Source organism: Scleropages formosus, chromosome 13 (assembly GCF_900964775.1).
Source record: "Scleropages formosus chromosome 13, fSclFor1.1, whole genome shotgun sequence".
Taxonomy (NCBI): Eukaryota; Metazoa; Chordata; class Actinopteri; order Osteoglossiformes; family Osteoglossidae; genus Scleropages; species Scleropages formosus.
Genome location: NC_041818.1, coordinates 15,417,684 through 15,430,830, shown reverse-complemented (window position 1 = coordinate 15,430,830; position 13,147 = coordinate 15,417,684). Strand labels below are relative to the sequence as shown.

Genomic DNA, 13,147 nt, shown 5'->3' with positions numbered 1-13,147 from the left:
ACAATTTGTGGGCCCAACAGCGCATTTAAAAAAATATATATTTATTTATATATAAATAAAACTAATTTGGTGTGGTCAGTGCTTGCTCAGTTGTTGGCAAGGTACAAGTGCTGATAACCATCAGCTACTGTTTATCAAACAAAATCTCCCAGGTTTACACAGAAAAGAGGTGTTAATCTGTGAGGTGGAGCTATAGAAAATTAAGTGGGATGGTGTAACTGAATCTTTGTAGGTTGGACCTTCAACTTACCTTTCAAAAGGAAGACTGGGGGAAAAAAATTATTTGATAGTTCTGCCATTCCACATTGGCATTGTAATTAGGTTTGCTCTTCTCCAAAACTTTGCCTGGCTTTTGAGGATATCATTTTAGAAACTAGGCCAGGAATGTTAGAACTACTTTTCTGTCATCCTGGAAAGAAAAATTCAGTTGAAGCCCTTTTTCTTTATTAAATATAAATGGGCCTTGACTTTGCCTTTGTGTTGTGTCTTATTGAAAGCTTTGCATAAAAGTAAGATCCAATTGACATTGGGACTGAGTAGGGGGAGGAATCGACACACAGCCCCTCTCCGTTTTCCTGCCTCTGCCAGGCTGAAGATGAATATTAAGAGTCTTCTAATCATAAAAAGGGAGAAGAATGGGAAATAGCATTCCACAGAAGTCCCACCATGCGCTTCAATAAGTCTGTTAAGTCTGAATTAGTTTCCATTTCCATTTTAATGGATTGGAGGATGGGGTTGTGGGGAGGGGTAGCTGAGCTTGTCGGCAAGATGTAAAGGATCACACAATGAAGATCTCTTCAAAGACAAGTGTTTATCTTACAGAATGAATTCCTTTTTGACTAATGGAACTGACAGGAGCACATGTTCTTGAGCACAATTCTCGGGTTAATTCAGTTCGAGATCCTGTACACATACAGATACCAGACAAAAACCAGCAGAGTTCTGTTTTTAGGCTGCTGAGATGCATTTACGAGTGTTGTACAGTCCGAAATGGTGCCATCGCTAGTTACGTTCTTTTTCTTCTTTAGCGTGCTGACATACAGTAGTTACTGTGTGTGCCCCTCGCCAGCTACTTTTTACATTTGTAGATCTCTTGGTCAGAGGAGATCTGCACATTCCAGTTTTGTATTCATTGTCATTTATATACTAACCATTCGCATGTACATCTCCTTGCATCCTAAAATTGCATGTTTCTTCAGACACCGACAAAATCCACTCTTTGTAGGTGAGCATCGGCTGTCCAGAGAAAATGGAGCCCATCACAAAGGTGTCCCACATCCCCCCCAGCCGCTGGGCACTCTCCTGCAGCCTGTGCAGGGAGCACATGGGTACCTGCATTCAGGTGGGTTGTGGTCAGCAGTAATATGTAATTTACTCATCTATGCAGCTGGGTTATTTTTGCTATAACCGATTTAAGGTAAGTAACTACTTCAAGATGGGTTTTAACCCCTTTATTTGAGTGTAAGGCAGTGACTCTGACCACTGTGCTTAGAAAAACCTGCTTTATTTTATTTTATTTTTTTTTTTTAATATAGCCTTCCCTATGTAGCCTTTCAATTAGCATTCATGATGTTTTTTTTTCCCCAATTAATCAGTATTATATCACTTGTGTGAATTTTATCATGGTTCTGAGCTCAGTAAGAGCACTTTCAGCACAAGGGTTTATTTTTAGCATTACAACATTCACCTACATGCCGATGGCAGATTGTTAGTGTTGTGTACTTTTGTCCTTGAGTGCCTCTTGCAATCCCTGGGTAATTATTTATTTTTCCTCCAAAGCTGCAGTGCAGCCCCTATTGCAGTGAAAGGCTGAGCATATTAAAGGCTGCATGGAAAGTGGTGATTGACAGAGGGGAGTGATTTATGGTACAGCTAAAATATGAATGTTTTTTCAGTGCTGTGCTTCTTTTGTGTTAGGATCTTGTACATTTGTTCTATAATTAGAACATAATAGGAAATATCCAGGGAGTTACAGCTGGAGCTGCTCATTAGTCAAAACAAGGATTGTTCCCCCTCTCTTCTTCAGTATGTGGGGGATGGAATTCACTTGGTATGGTACCCCTGGACTTGATTGCCCATTTTATTATTATTATTTTCTTGAACAATGGAAAAGAATCACAATCAAATAGACACGAGTTCCAGAAAGGTAACCCAAGTCTTCCTGAAGTCAGTAGAATTAGCAGGAAGGTAGTCACTTAATTCAATATATATTTTTGGACAAAGGTTTTGTTGTGGAATACAACAGTAAAATTATCTTTCCAAATGAGAGAGAATATTCAAGTTGTCATCCTGTCTTCATTAAAGACAAACTTTGAGTTAAGTGAGTTGTAATTGAGTGAGTCACTCTGTCTTCAAGTAGTTTAACCCTTTTTGAGCCAAGTATGGAACTCCAGTGGAATCCCAAGGGTGCTGTAACTCTTGAAGTATCTAGTCTAGTCTTACGTGAACATTTTTTTACAGTGAGTAACCTGCTAGTTATTGTTCTCTACCCCTACAGTGTTCCATGCCTTCCTGCATTGTGGCCTTCCATGTGACCTGCGCCTTTGACCATGGCTTGGAGATGCGCACCCTCCTGGCTGAGAATGACGAGGTGCGCTTCAAGTCCTACTGCTTGGAGCACAGTGGAGGAGCAAGGGCTGGAGGTGAGCAGACCTCTGGTTCAGATCAAGCTCCACCGGAGCGAGCGGACAAGGACAAGCTAGAGAAGGCCAGCCTGCGGAAGCAAAAGTTGCAGGAGCTAGAAGATGAGTTCTATCGGCTAGTGAACCCCCAAGATGTGGCGGAGAGCCTGGGTCTTCCCGATGTCCATGTTGACTTCCTCTACCAATTCTGGAAGCTACGGCGGAAATCCAACTTCAACCGACCACTTCTGGCCCTCAAGCGGGATGAGGTTGACAACTTGGCCCAGCAGGAGCAGGATGTCCTGTACCGCCGCCTCAAGCTCTTCACCCATTTACGGCAAGACTTGGAGCGGGTCAGTCTCAGCTTGTACACTAGTCTTAGTGTTAATGCTGTTATACCGCCTTGATTTGCAGGTTAGGTAAAACAGAAGGTATTAATTTTTCATAGGTTTGAACATAAATTATCCATAATGCTCAATTTGACTCTTGGCAATTAAGCCCTAACCCAGTGATAAAGACTTAAGTTCTTACAAGATTTTCAATCGCATATCTTATTCCTACTGTTTACTGTGGGCTTGCAACCCTGTGCTGATTGAATGGCATTATGATTCATGTAGTGCTCTACACTTATGTTTCTGCATTTGTTCATTTAACAGAAGTTTTTCTCCAAATACCACTGTTAACCACCATACATTACATGAGCTCCATGTTGAATTGGTACAGTACATTTTTTAAACAGATTTTGAAGTTTTATGGAGTAGAGTGCTGCTTGAAAGTATGTGAACCTCTCGTGTGTCTGTTTTCCCACAATTTCTTTAATCTGATTGTTCTCATCAAACATAATAGGTACAAATACGCAAGTAGAATCAGGTGTGTAAGTAATTCATTTATTCATTTTATAAGTGTAAGATTTTATACCTTTTTAATTTTTAGAAAATTTTTTTTAATACAAGCATAATGACCATCCCTATAGGGTTCACATAATTCCAAGCAGCATTGAAGAAGGTGAGAAAAGTGGGTTGGAAAGAGATACTGTGAGGTCCTTCTTGAATGTTGAGCTGGCTTTACAGCTCTGAGGGTCAGAGTTACATCCTTTCACCACAATGGAAAAACAAGTTAGCCAAGCATCTGTTTGAATGCATGACAGCTTTGGAAAGTGGGAAAGATGAGAACTGGATTAAAAACTTGCTTCCATAAACACTGACCTATCTGGTGAGAAGAGTTTTTCTGTAATAAACCAAATAGCCAATTGATAGCCAGTCCTGAAGGCCTTTGGTTAACAGCATTTACTTGTTTAATAGACTTCATGAATCATCATCTTTGCCAGGAGTTCAAATATTAATAAATCACATAACCAGGGCATTTCAAGCAGTTCAGGGCAGCTGTATTATTCAAAGGAACCTGAGCAGGAGTGGCACTCAGTCCTGCAACCTTCAGGTTACAAGTTATTCATTATCAGTACACTAACTGTCCCACAGACAGTTTTTCAGTCATGTACTCCATTCCCCCCCCCCCAGTGCTCGCCCCGTCCCAGCACGTTAAATCTAAGGCTGTTTCATTTTCTTTATTCTTCTAGAAGTTTGGTTTTCTATTCCCTGTTTCCCCTTTTCCTTCATGAGCCCCATGGCATTACTTGAGAAGTGTACAAGTCGGGAATTACAGCAACCCATGGTTGCATCTGCTAAGCATGATGATTGAAATATGCAGGATTTCATACATCCATTTAGGTTTTTAATTGAGTGACTTTGAATGCTAATTACATTCCATATTTGGATCCACGAGGAATTTGCTAGGTGTATCAGGGGGTTAACTGACTATTTAGAAAAAATTTTAATCCTCTTAACCTGAATCAACTGACAGAATAGCTGTTACGCACTCTAAGGGCGAAGGCTTCACCCAACCCCCCCCTTCCTGTTAGCTAAATCCTCAAATTTGCATGTCACTCCATAGACAAACATGAGAGGATTTAGCTAATGCCTTTTGGTGATGTTTTTGGTCTCGATATGGCTACTCCAGCTAGGGGGCTGACATAACAGCAGTGTAGGTGAATATTGGTCAGTAGCAGTTAGAGTTCTCTGATAACTGATAGTGCTTATGACAGAGCGAGAGCTTCTTTAATGGAAGCGCTTCCCCCATTTTACTGTGCCAAACATGTCTTTAGAATCCCACTCACTTGTTGGCTTAATAAGGCAGCGAGGGAGAAGGTGGAGGTTCTGGAGACACCTCTGAAAAGCCACCATTTCTGCAAATGAGCTGCCGCTCTAATGAGGACACTCTGTAGATGTGCGGAACAAAGGTGCACTTCTGCAGTGTGCGTGTTAACAGACATAGTATATGTATTGGGGGTGCGGTGGCGCAGTGGGTTGGATCACAGTCCTGCTCTCCAGTGGGTCTGGGGTTCGAATCCCGCTTGGGGTGCCTTGCGGCGGACTGGCGTCCCGTCCTGGGTGTGTCCCCTCCCCCTCCGGCCTTACGCCCTGTGTTGCCGGGTAGGCTCCGGTTCCCCGTGACCCCGTATGGGACAAGCGGTTCTGAAAGTGTGTGTGTGTGTGTGTGTGTGTGTGTGTGTGTGTGTATTAGTGAACAGTTTGGAGGCTTATTATGACCACCTTGTTAAAATTGCTGCACAGTTAAAGATATTGTGATAATTTTAGAGCAAAACCTTCTACTGTGCTTTTCGGTTTTAGGAATGAGCTAAGATGGTCATCCTTAAAATTTATTACAATGAGAAAGTAGAATTGACCATGTTTTTTGGTTCTTCTGTTTCCACTTTCATCGTGCCCAAACTCACTAACACTCCAGTTACTGATGACAAGGAAAACTTTGTCCTGTACCTTAATACAAGGTTTGGTTTTTTTAGTCTTTTTTGACATTTTAAAAAAATAAGCATTTAAAGATGCAGCTTTTTTTTTTCTTTTTTTTTTTTCTTGCAAGTTTTAAACTCTCTAGCTGATGACCACAAAAATTTAATGATATTAAAATGGCTTCAAGATTCAGCACCATCTAGCCAAAATGTTCTTTAGAACATTTGAATGAACTTTTTCCGGAATATTATGAGGTAATGTTGAGATTTTTAGTATTGCTTTCCCATGGAATCAGGCCACAAGCCCTAACGCTATAATGTTTCTCTTGCCCTCATCATCCTTCCTAATTTCCATGGTTCTAGTGGCAGGCCTCGCAGTTTGGGTCATCGTATCCATTTTCTTTTTGTGCCAGTGGAAGTACAGGCTATTGCTGTGTTGGATTGTGTTGGAAAGTGTATGTGTGTGTTTGTGTGCGGTTGCCGGGTGTCTGCCAGCAGCAGCCTATTGCAGGGAACATTGAAATCAGGCACGCTGGCTTAGGGTGCAGCTGGACAGCAGGGCAGCCAGGTGGGGGCACTGGGAAGAGCTTCTGCCAGGCTCATCTGGAGCCTAACTGGATCTAATCTCCTCCTCTTCCTCTTTCGAATGGAACGATCCGCTTTTTTTTCCTCTCCTTTTCCCTTCTTGGTTTCAAAAGACATTCAAATGCTGTTTGCACGATTACCCTGTATGATGCAAATGTGTGTCAGTTTTACAGCAGTGTGAGCAGGCACGTCTTACACCGCTGCCCCCACCCCCTCCAATATATACCAGCTCTGCTACACATCTGTGGTAGCTTTGCCCTCATCATGCCGTGGGCAGTTAGGAAACCACATGCTGTGTCTAGGGCAGGAAGTGTCCTAGTGCTGACCTGCTGGTTTTGTACTAGCCAGGCAAGGGTGGAAGCATGTTTTGCTTGGCTATTTGCTCCTGTACCACAGCACTATTTCACTGTCCTCAAAATGACTGCAATGAGCAAAATATAAGCTTGGGAGTGGGAGCAGGAGGCACGGTGAGGACAGAGTAAGGAAAACGCCAACTTCATTGCCACTCCGGGTGTTTTTTCCAATGCTCATGGTGATGCTTTTTGACATTTTTCCTGTCTCCAACTTCGAACCTCACGTTACTTAATGCGTTAGGTTCACAGATATGGCAGAGTCCTTGTGAATGGTCTGAAGTACTACCATTTTCAAAGACGCTGCTTTCGTGCAAAACTTGGGCATGGCATGGCCCTATCCTTCTGGCCAGTGTGGAGACTGGCACTGTTCCTATCCTGTAGGAAAGCAGTTGCCAGTGAGCCCTGGACTGTAGAGGAACATCACCCACAAAGCTCAGCACCCAGCTCCCTCTGCTGTTAAAGCACAGCCAGCCCCACTGCACACCAGTCGTGTCTGTGGCCGCACCATGAGTCCAGAGACCTCAGTCTTTTATTTCTCAAATGATCTGCTTTCCTGTTGGGTTTTCCTTCACCGCTTTGATTTAGTTTCTTAACTCCATTGCATCTACAACAGGCATGAGAAAGACCTTTGTCGTCCCTTTTGCGTCTTGAACGGAACTTGTAAATGTTGATCGCAGCCATTCTTTTATGTGGCTTCATTGCTGCAGTTCTTGTGAAAGAGAAACATGAGTGAGGTATCAGTATTTTCAGCAGCTTTCCCATGTGCCTCTAGTGTAACCTTCTCTCTCCCCCTCAAAACAATGGACAGGCAAGCGTTCAAACCAACACAGTGCTCACATGAATTTTTGAAACTTCAAGCTGCAAATTCCTGAACACTTGGGTTTGGGACCTGCTGACCTTTGGTTCAAGGGGCGGAGGGACAGCACAGTGTTGGCTGGATCATACTAGGCCGCTGGCTGGGGGAATGATTCTTCGGGCATCCTGAGTGCCTTAGCACACTTGTCACGTCACTGATGGAGGAACTCCACAGCTTGTTAAAGTGCTGGGAAGAAGCTGGGCTTAGTATTTGTTTATCAGGGAGCAGCATTCAGCGTCTGTTTGGATTTTATTTTTTTTATTTTTTTTTACGACCGCAGGCAGCACGCGTGCTTGGCAGCTAACGTGCACACGGTTGTCACTGTTGCCCCCGCTAACTCAATTACGTGCGAGATGGGAGCGCATCAATAAGTAATAGAAGCAGGCCTTGCAGATGACAGGGATTTTGATATTTTACAGCACCGCTTCTGACTGGTGCTATGGTGACACCTTGGCTGACGTTGCCTTGCGCTGTGTGTGGGTATGCTTGCTTGGTGTTTTCCCTCACTCTGTGGCTTCCACTCATCTCCTGTTGTCTGACAGCAGCACAGAGCCTTAGCTGCCTTAAAGGGGAATGGAAGCACTTTTACAACATTCATTAATAATAAGCAATGAGGAAATCCAAACTCGGTGCTGGAAGTGTATTACAAATCCCTTTGTTTTGTTTTCTAGTATTTTCATGTAAAGAAACTGACTGACTTGCTACCAATGTGCCACTGAGGATGAAGCACTCAATTTTGCAGTTGGGCTAATTGCGAGGACACACATTCGGAAAAAAACTAAATATTTGTTTTGTTACGTTCCCTTAAGCATTTCCTTTAAATTTATTAATTTAGCTGACACTTTTTTCTCCAAAGAGACTTAGTGTTAAGCTGTTTTACAATTATTTACCCCTTCATACAGCTGGGAATTTTTTATTGAAGCAATTTTAGGGTAACTACCCTGCTTAACTGTACTACAGCTAGAGATGATGTTCGAACTTGCGACTTTTGGGTGCAAAGGCAGCAGCTTTAACCACGACACTACCTATTGTCTTTTGGTTCTCCAGTCGGTCACTCTTCCCCTCCCCAGAGCTAACTTGGTTGTGGTGGCCAAGCTATTCGTTTATTACAGTACATCTGGTTGCTCTGTATAACTTTCTGTGGGGTCTTCCAGCATGCCGCACCATAGGCTGAATATTTTGCCTAATAAGCTCAGTGCTCAGTTTTTCTGTGACTTAACTAAATCTTAATTCTTAGTTGTTGACACAACTAGATGGATTAACCTTTGTGATTTATTACATATAAATTAATTTTTGTTCATTAATAATTGTCAGTTTTAAGTTCAGTATTCTAATTATATAAAAATACAAGGCTTTCATTTTATGTCACGTTAAGTTTGAGAATGGTGTTTATTCACTCATTACTTTGGTAAAATAATACTAATGTTGATCTTACAATATTTACTCTCTTCTGCTGATTTATGCATGTTTACATGGCTTGATTACTGGCTATTGATCACTGAAGGTAACATGCCACCATTTATTTTCAGGTACAGTAGATGATGCAGACTGGAAGAATATGTTTTGTGGGCATGTAAATGATTTAGGTGTGTGTATTATGTGCTCTTCATAGAAAGATGGCTATTGCAGTTAGGTGCCTGTTAGAGGAGCAGGGTCTGACGCAAACATGCTGAGAGGGTTGTTCAGACAGTGGCAGAAAGTTAATTTAGTATCTAACAGGCGATCACCACTGATTTCCATCGTTCGCCTCAGCTGATGGAAATTCTTGTGTGTCTGCGGACGTTCATGATAGGCAGGTCTTGTGGTCACTCGCTGCACACCACTTACTGAAAAAGTGTAATGGGCTGACTTATTAATACACACAGCTTCAGTTCAATGTTTCTATTGCCCTTCAGGGTCTGTTCTTTCACTAATCTCCTGCTGTCTGATGGGACCGAGCCTTGGCTGCCTTGCGGCCCGTTCTGGAATTGTCTGTCGGCCCCCACCATAAAAGGAATTAAGTGGTTTTGGAAAAATATGATTCTGACCAAAACGGCTAATAACTGTAGAATCAGTTTCGTAAGAAATGGCCTCTTTATGGCAAATTAAATTTTCCCGGAATGTTATAAATAACATTTGTTTAAACACAAATTCTTTCAGTCCAGTCGTCAGTATCTCGGTACTTTTAATTTGTACGGATACCTTTTTCAAGACTGTTGGCTTATAGCATCGCTCTTTATTAGAGTTGCTCACTCATCTGTAGGGCAGCATCTTTCACATCCTGCTCCACACTGCGAACACTGAACGCCAGCCCAACCGTGGTGTGTGTTGGCTGGAAGGTGAAGTGAAATGGACACAGGCTCAACAGCAGTCGCTAATTGACAAAGACAGTTGATGAATGGCAGTGACCTTGAAGCGCTGTTGTCTCGTGTTTTCTGACCCATTCCAAAAGTGTGGTTAAACGTCTGCATTTGTAGCTTCGTCAGAAGTTGAACTGGGAATGAAAGAAATCCATATTAAGGCCTGACCTACTTTCCTCCAAACACCCCCCCCCCCCCTTTTCCTCAGTGTGAAGCTATGAATTTCTGGTAGCTTGTGATTCAGGATACAGTGCTGAAAAGCAGGCTGTATCTGTGTGTCTATTCTTGCTTGTTGCAAAGTCCCCAACCCACCTGCCACATGCACTGATATGTTGCAGGGATCCTGTGCAACGCACATTCACGCGCTGCTGTACTCTCTTGCGTCACAGCTTTAGCATATAAGGGTTTCAAGCTTCCCCCGGCTGCTGTTCTGGAACAAGCGATAGAACTGATCCCCAGTTTCATTGTTTGTATCCCTTTAAAGCTGAATCGGTCCCTGGAATGAGCACAAGCAGGTATATTGCTGGCAGTGCCTTTTTTTTTTTTTTTTTTTTTAAATTTATTTTAAAGTCTACTTTGTGAGAGGTGGGCACAGGAGGTAGAAAGGTGGGGGTTTGATTAGAGAGGAGGATGGGGTTGGCTGGCTGCACCCTTGTTTGGATATTAGGAGCAGGCACCTCCTAATGTGTTGACGTTGGGCACAGGAGCATGGTGGAGCGTCTCCTGTCATCAGGCACTCATTAGGCTAGCAGGCATGTGGTTCTCCTGCCCGTGTGATGAAGCTGATACTGATCAGCCTGAATGCTGGATGATCACCCTAAATCAGCCCTGTGTTCAGTTGTAAGTACAGATTGTCCCACCTGGCTGGGGCCTTGGGGCCACACACACACACACACAAAGTGGTGCTCTAGTTAACACTGGCTCCAGCTCATCCAGGCAGATCCCCTGGAACTCAGCCTGTGTCTGCCCTCTGCAGCTCTTCCTGCTCCCAGGCCTTGTGCTGTTTCAGGGTAGGAACACGCCTGTGGAATGGGAACAGTGTGTACGTGTTCTGAGTGGTAGACTGGTGTGTGTTTTGTGTGCTGTAACTCCTGGAGGCATATATTAGAATATGGTTAGAATAATAGCACAGGTCAAATGTGTACTCGTGCCATTTGAGAACTTGTACTTGTAATGAATATTTAAAGATGGCAGAGTCGTCATTTTTCTCATTTCAGATGAAATTTGTGTGAACTGCACAGGTCCTCCAGAACCTGATGTAACAAACAGCTGTCATGACCAGATGTGTAGACTGACCTGCTGTGTGTCTGTTCATCCATCTGTCTCTGTACATGTCTTTGCTTTTTTCTTGCCATGTCAGTCTGTGTGAATACACACACACACACACTAGGTATAATCAGTTGTCCTTCTGTTACGTGTCTTGGGGCAGGTCAGAAATTTGTGCTACATGATCACTCGGCGTGAGAAGATGAAACACTCCCTGTGTGACCTGCAGGAGAAGATCTTTGACCTCCAGATCCAGCTCATTAATGAGGACTTGGCAGGAGGTAAGAGGCCGTACACAATGGGGGTCATCATTACAACTGAGACACTTAGTTTGAAACATGGTTTGTATCCCATGTTTTCACTGCTGTTCTCTTTGTTTGTCCAGCCTGACTTATTTTACTCATTAATAGAACTGGAGTTTGCACTTAAGTACCCCAGCTTAAAGGTACAACAGAGCCCTGTCTGGGCCTTGAACCAGCAACGGTCAGGTTACAAATTTGTCTGACACCTTTTGCTACTTTGCATCCCTGCTTGTTTGAGATGTGCCCTCTTCAGTGAGGATTTGGGTTTCACCTGTTCTGAATTACTTTATTGCTTTACAGTACTGTGTGCACAACAATTTTACTTGAACACCAGTCCAGAAACCTGACAGTTGCCTCTTGAGAGGCGTATGAGTGCCTAGGAGCTGTAATGATATGAGCTTGTGCTGTAGAAAGGCAGAACCCCCTTTACAACACTACACATTAGCACGAGCAGGTGAGGCGTTTGCACAAAACACCCCTAGTCATCCCATGTCACTTGGAAGATCAGCTGTTTGTCTGGCATTATCAGGAAATGCTGATAGGAGAAACGGCAAGGCTTGTATTGGGAGTGAAAGTGCATGCCGGGAGACCGACTAAGGAGGAACTCCTCACTACCCAGTAAAATGTGTCCTTTTTCCAGGCTGGAAAGGTGCATCTTGATTTGGTGACGCTTTTCTGAGGCAGAGCAGTATGGCTGTATTGGTGAACAGCGCTTACTGGTACTGCCACCATGTTTTATTTCATTGTGACATTCAGTCAACTAGCCCCTACTAAACACAAGTGTGATCTGACATTTTAAGTAGATGGCAAAATGATAGGGGTGTTCCCAACATCCCTGCAGACATAAAATTTTATCACCTGCATTCAGCTTCTTTAGTTCTACTCCTGCCTTGTGTTAAGACCAGGATTGGTGTTATGTTTCTGACGAAGCATTCCATTGCGCTCTGTCTGATGGCTTGTGCAGCTAGATAGTGGAGTAATCTGAAGTGAATCATTTGGGGGCAGTGGGATAGCAGCTTTGGTGAATGCAGTACATACGTGTTTTCTTGTCAGTCTTTATTATCATGACCAAGCTTCTGATTTACTGTCCAATGCCTTGTCCTCACCTTTTAAGGGGGGTGGAGAACTGTATGCATTTAAAAAAAAAAAAAATTTCCCCCTTTGAGCACTTTCTTCTTGATGTCCATTCATCCATCCATTGTTAATACTTGTCCAGTGCAGGGTCATAGTGGTCTGGAAACCTTTTCCACAAATATAGGGCACACAGGGTACAAGAGACACTTTGGATGAAATGCGTGTCATCACAGGGCAATCTCGCTCTCTTGCTCTTTTTTCTCCTACACACACGTATACACAGTAACTCCACACAGACTGAATCAGATTCAGTCTCACCTCTGAACCCAGAGCTCAGGAGCTATGAGGCCCCATTGCTGTCCGCTGGGTTGTCCCTATTGTGATCTGCCTCCGTGTCTTTTGATGCTATGATTTATATTATAGTATTTACTCTTTTCCCTCTGGCTAGACCTGCGGTCCCACATGGAGTGCACACCTGTTTGTGTTACGGCACAAACTTTCTAAGCCATAAGACAACTCAGCTTGGATGCTATTCACCTTCAATAAAGTTGGTTCATCGTTTTGAAAAGTGCACTAAAGGCCTATTTCAATGAGGCAAGGTGTATTGGGGAGTACAGTTGTACTGTGTCAATAGCCATTGGTTCAGCTGAAGCACATTTACAGAAGTCTTAAGGCAAATTCATCCTGACAGTAGAGTGCACCACTCTAAGATAGGACTTCTTTGACTTCTCATCTGTTTCATCTGCTCTGTGTGTCTCGGTTGATGGAGGAGGAGTGGGGATAGACAGAAAGTTGATCATGGACATCAAAGATGGCTCCCTTAGGCGCCAGCAAGTTTTCCCATGGAGGCCGCATCATTGCTGAGGAAAGATGGAGGGAGAAGTGTTAGAAAAAGCCTATTAAAATACACAACCCGTCACATTGTAACTGTTTTCAAACGTGCTTCAC

General features: G+C 43.3%; 1 protein-coding gene across 2 annotated transcripts in view; it reads left to right on the top strand.

Annotated features, from left to right (window-relative positions):
* The window catches only part of LOC108929730 (protein Jade-1-like), a 49,150-nt gene that overhangs the window by 28,481 nt on the left and 7,522 nt on the right, over window positions 1-13,147 (top strand). For both annotated transcript variants that reach the window (XR_001965781.2, XM_018744454.2), the window contains exons 8-10: window positions 1,226-1,342; window positions 2,498-2,974; window positions 10,987-11,104. Coding sequence is in view for 1 of the 2 variants with exons in the window: in XM_018744454.2 (XP_018599970.1) it covers window positions 1,226-1,342; window positions 2,498-2,974; window positions 10,987-11,104 (712 nt within the window). In the remaining variant the exon portion in view is untranslated. The remainder of the gene's footprint in view (window positions 1-1,225; window positions 1,343-2,497; window positions 2,975-10,986; window positions 11,105-13,147) is intronic.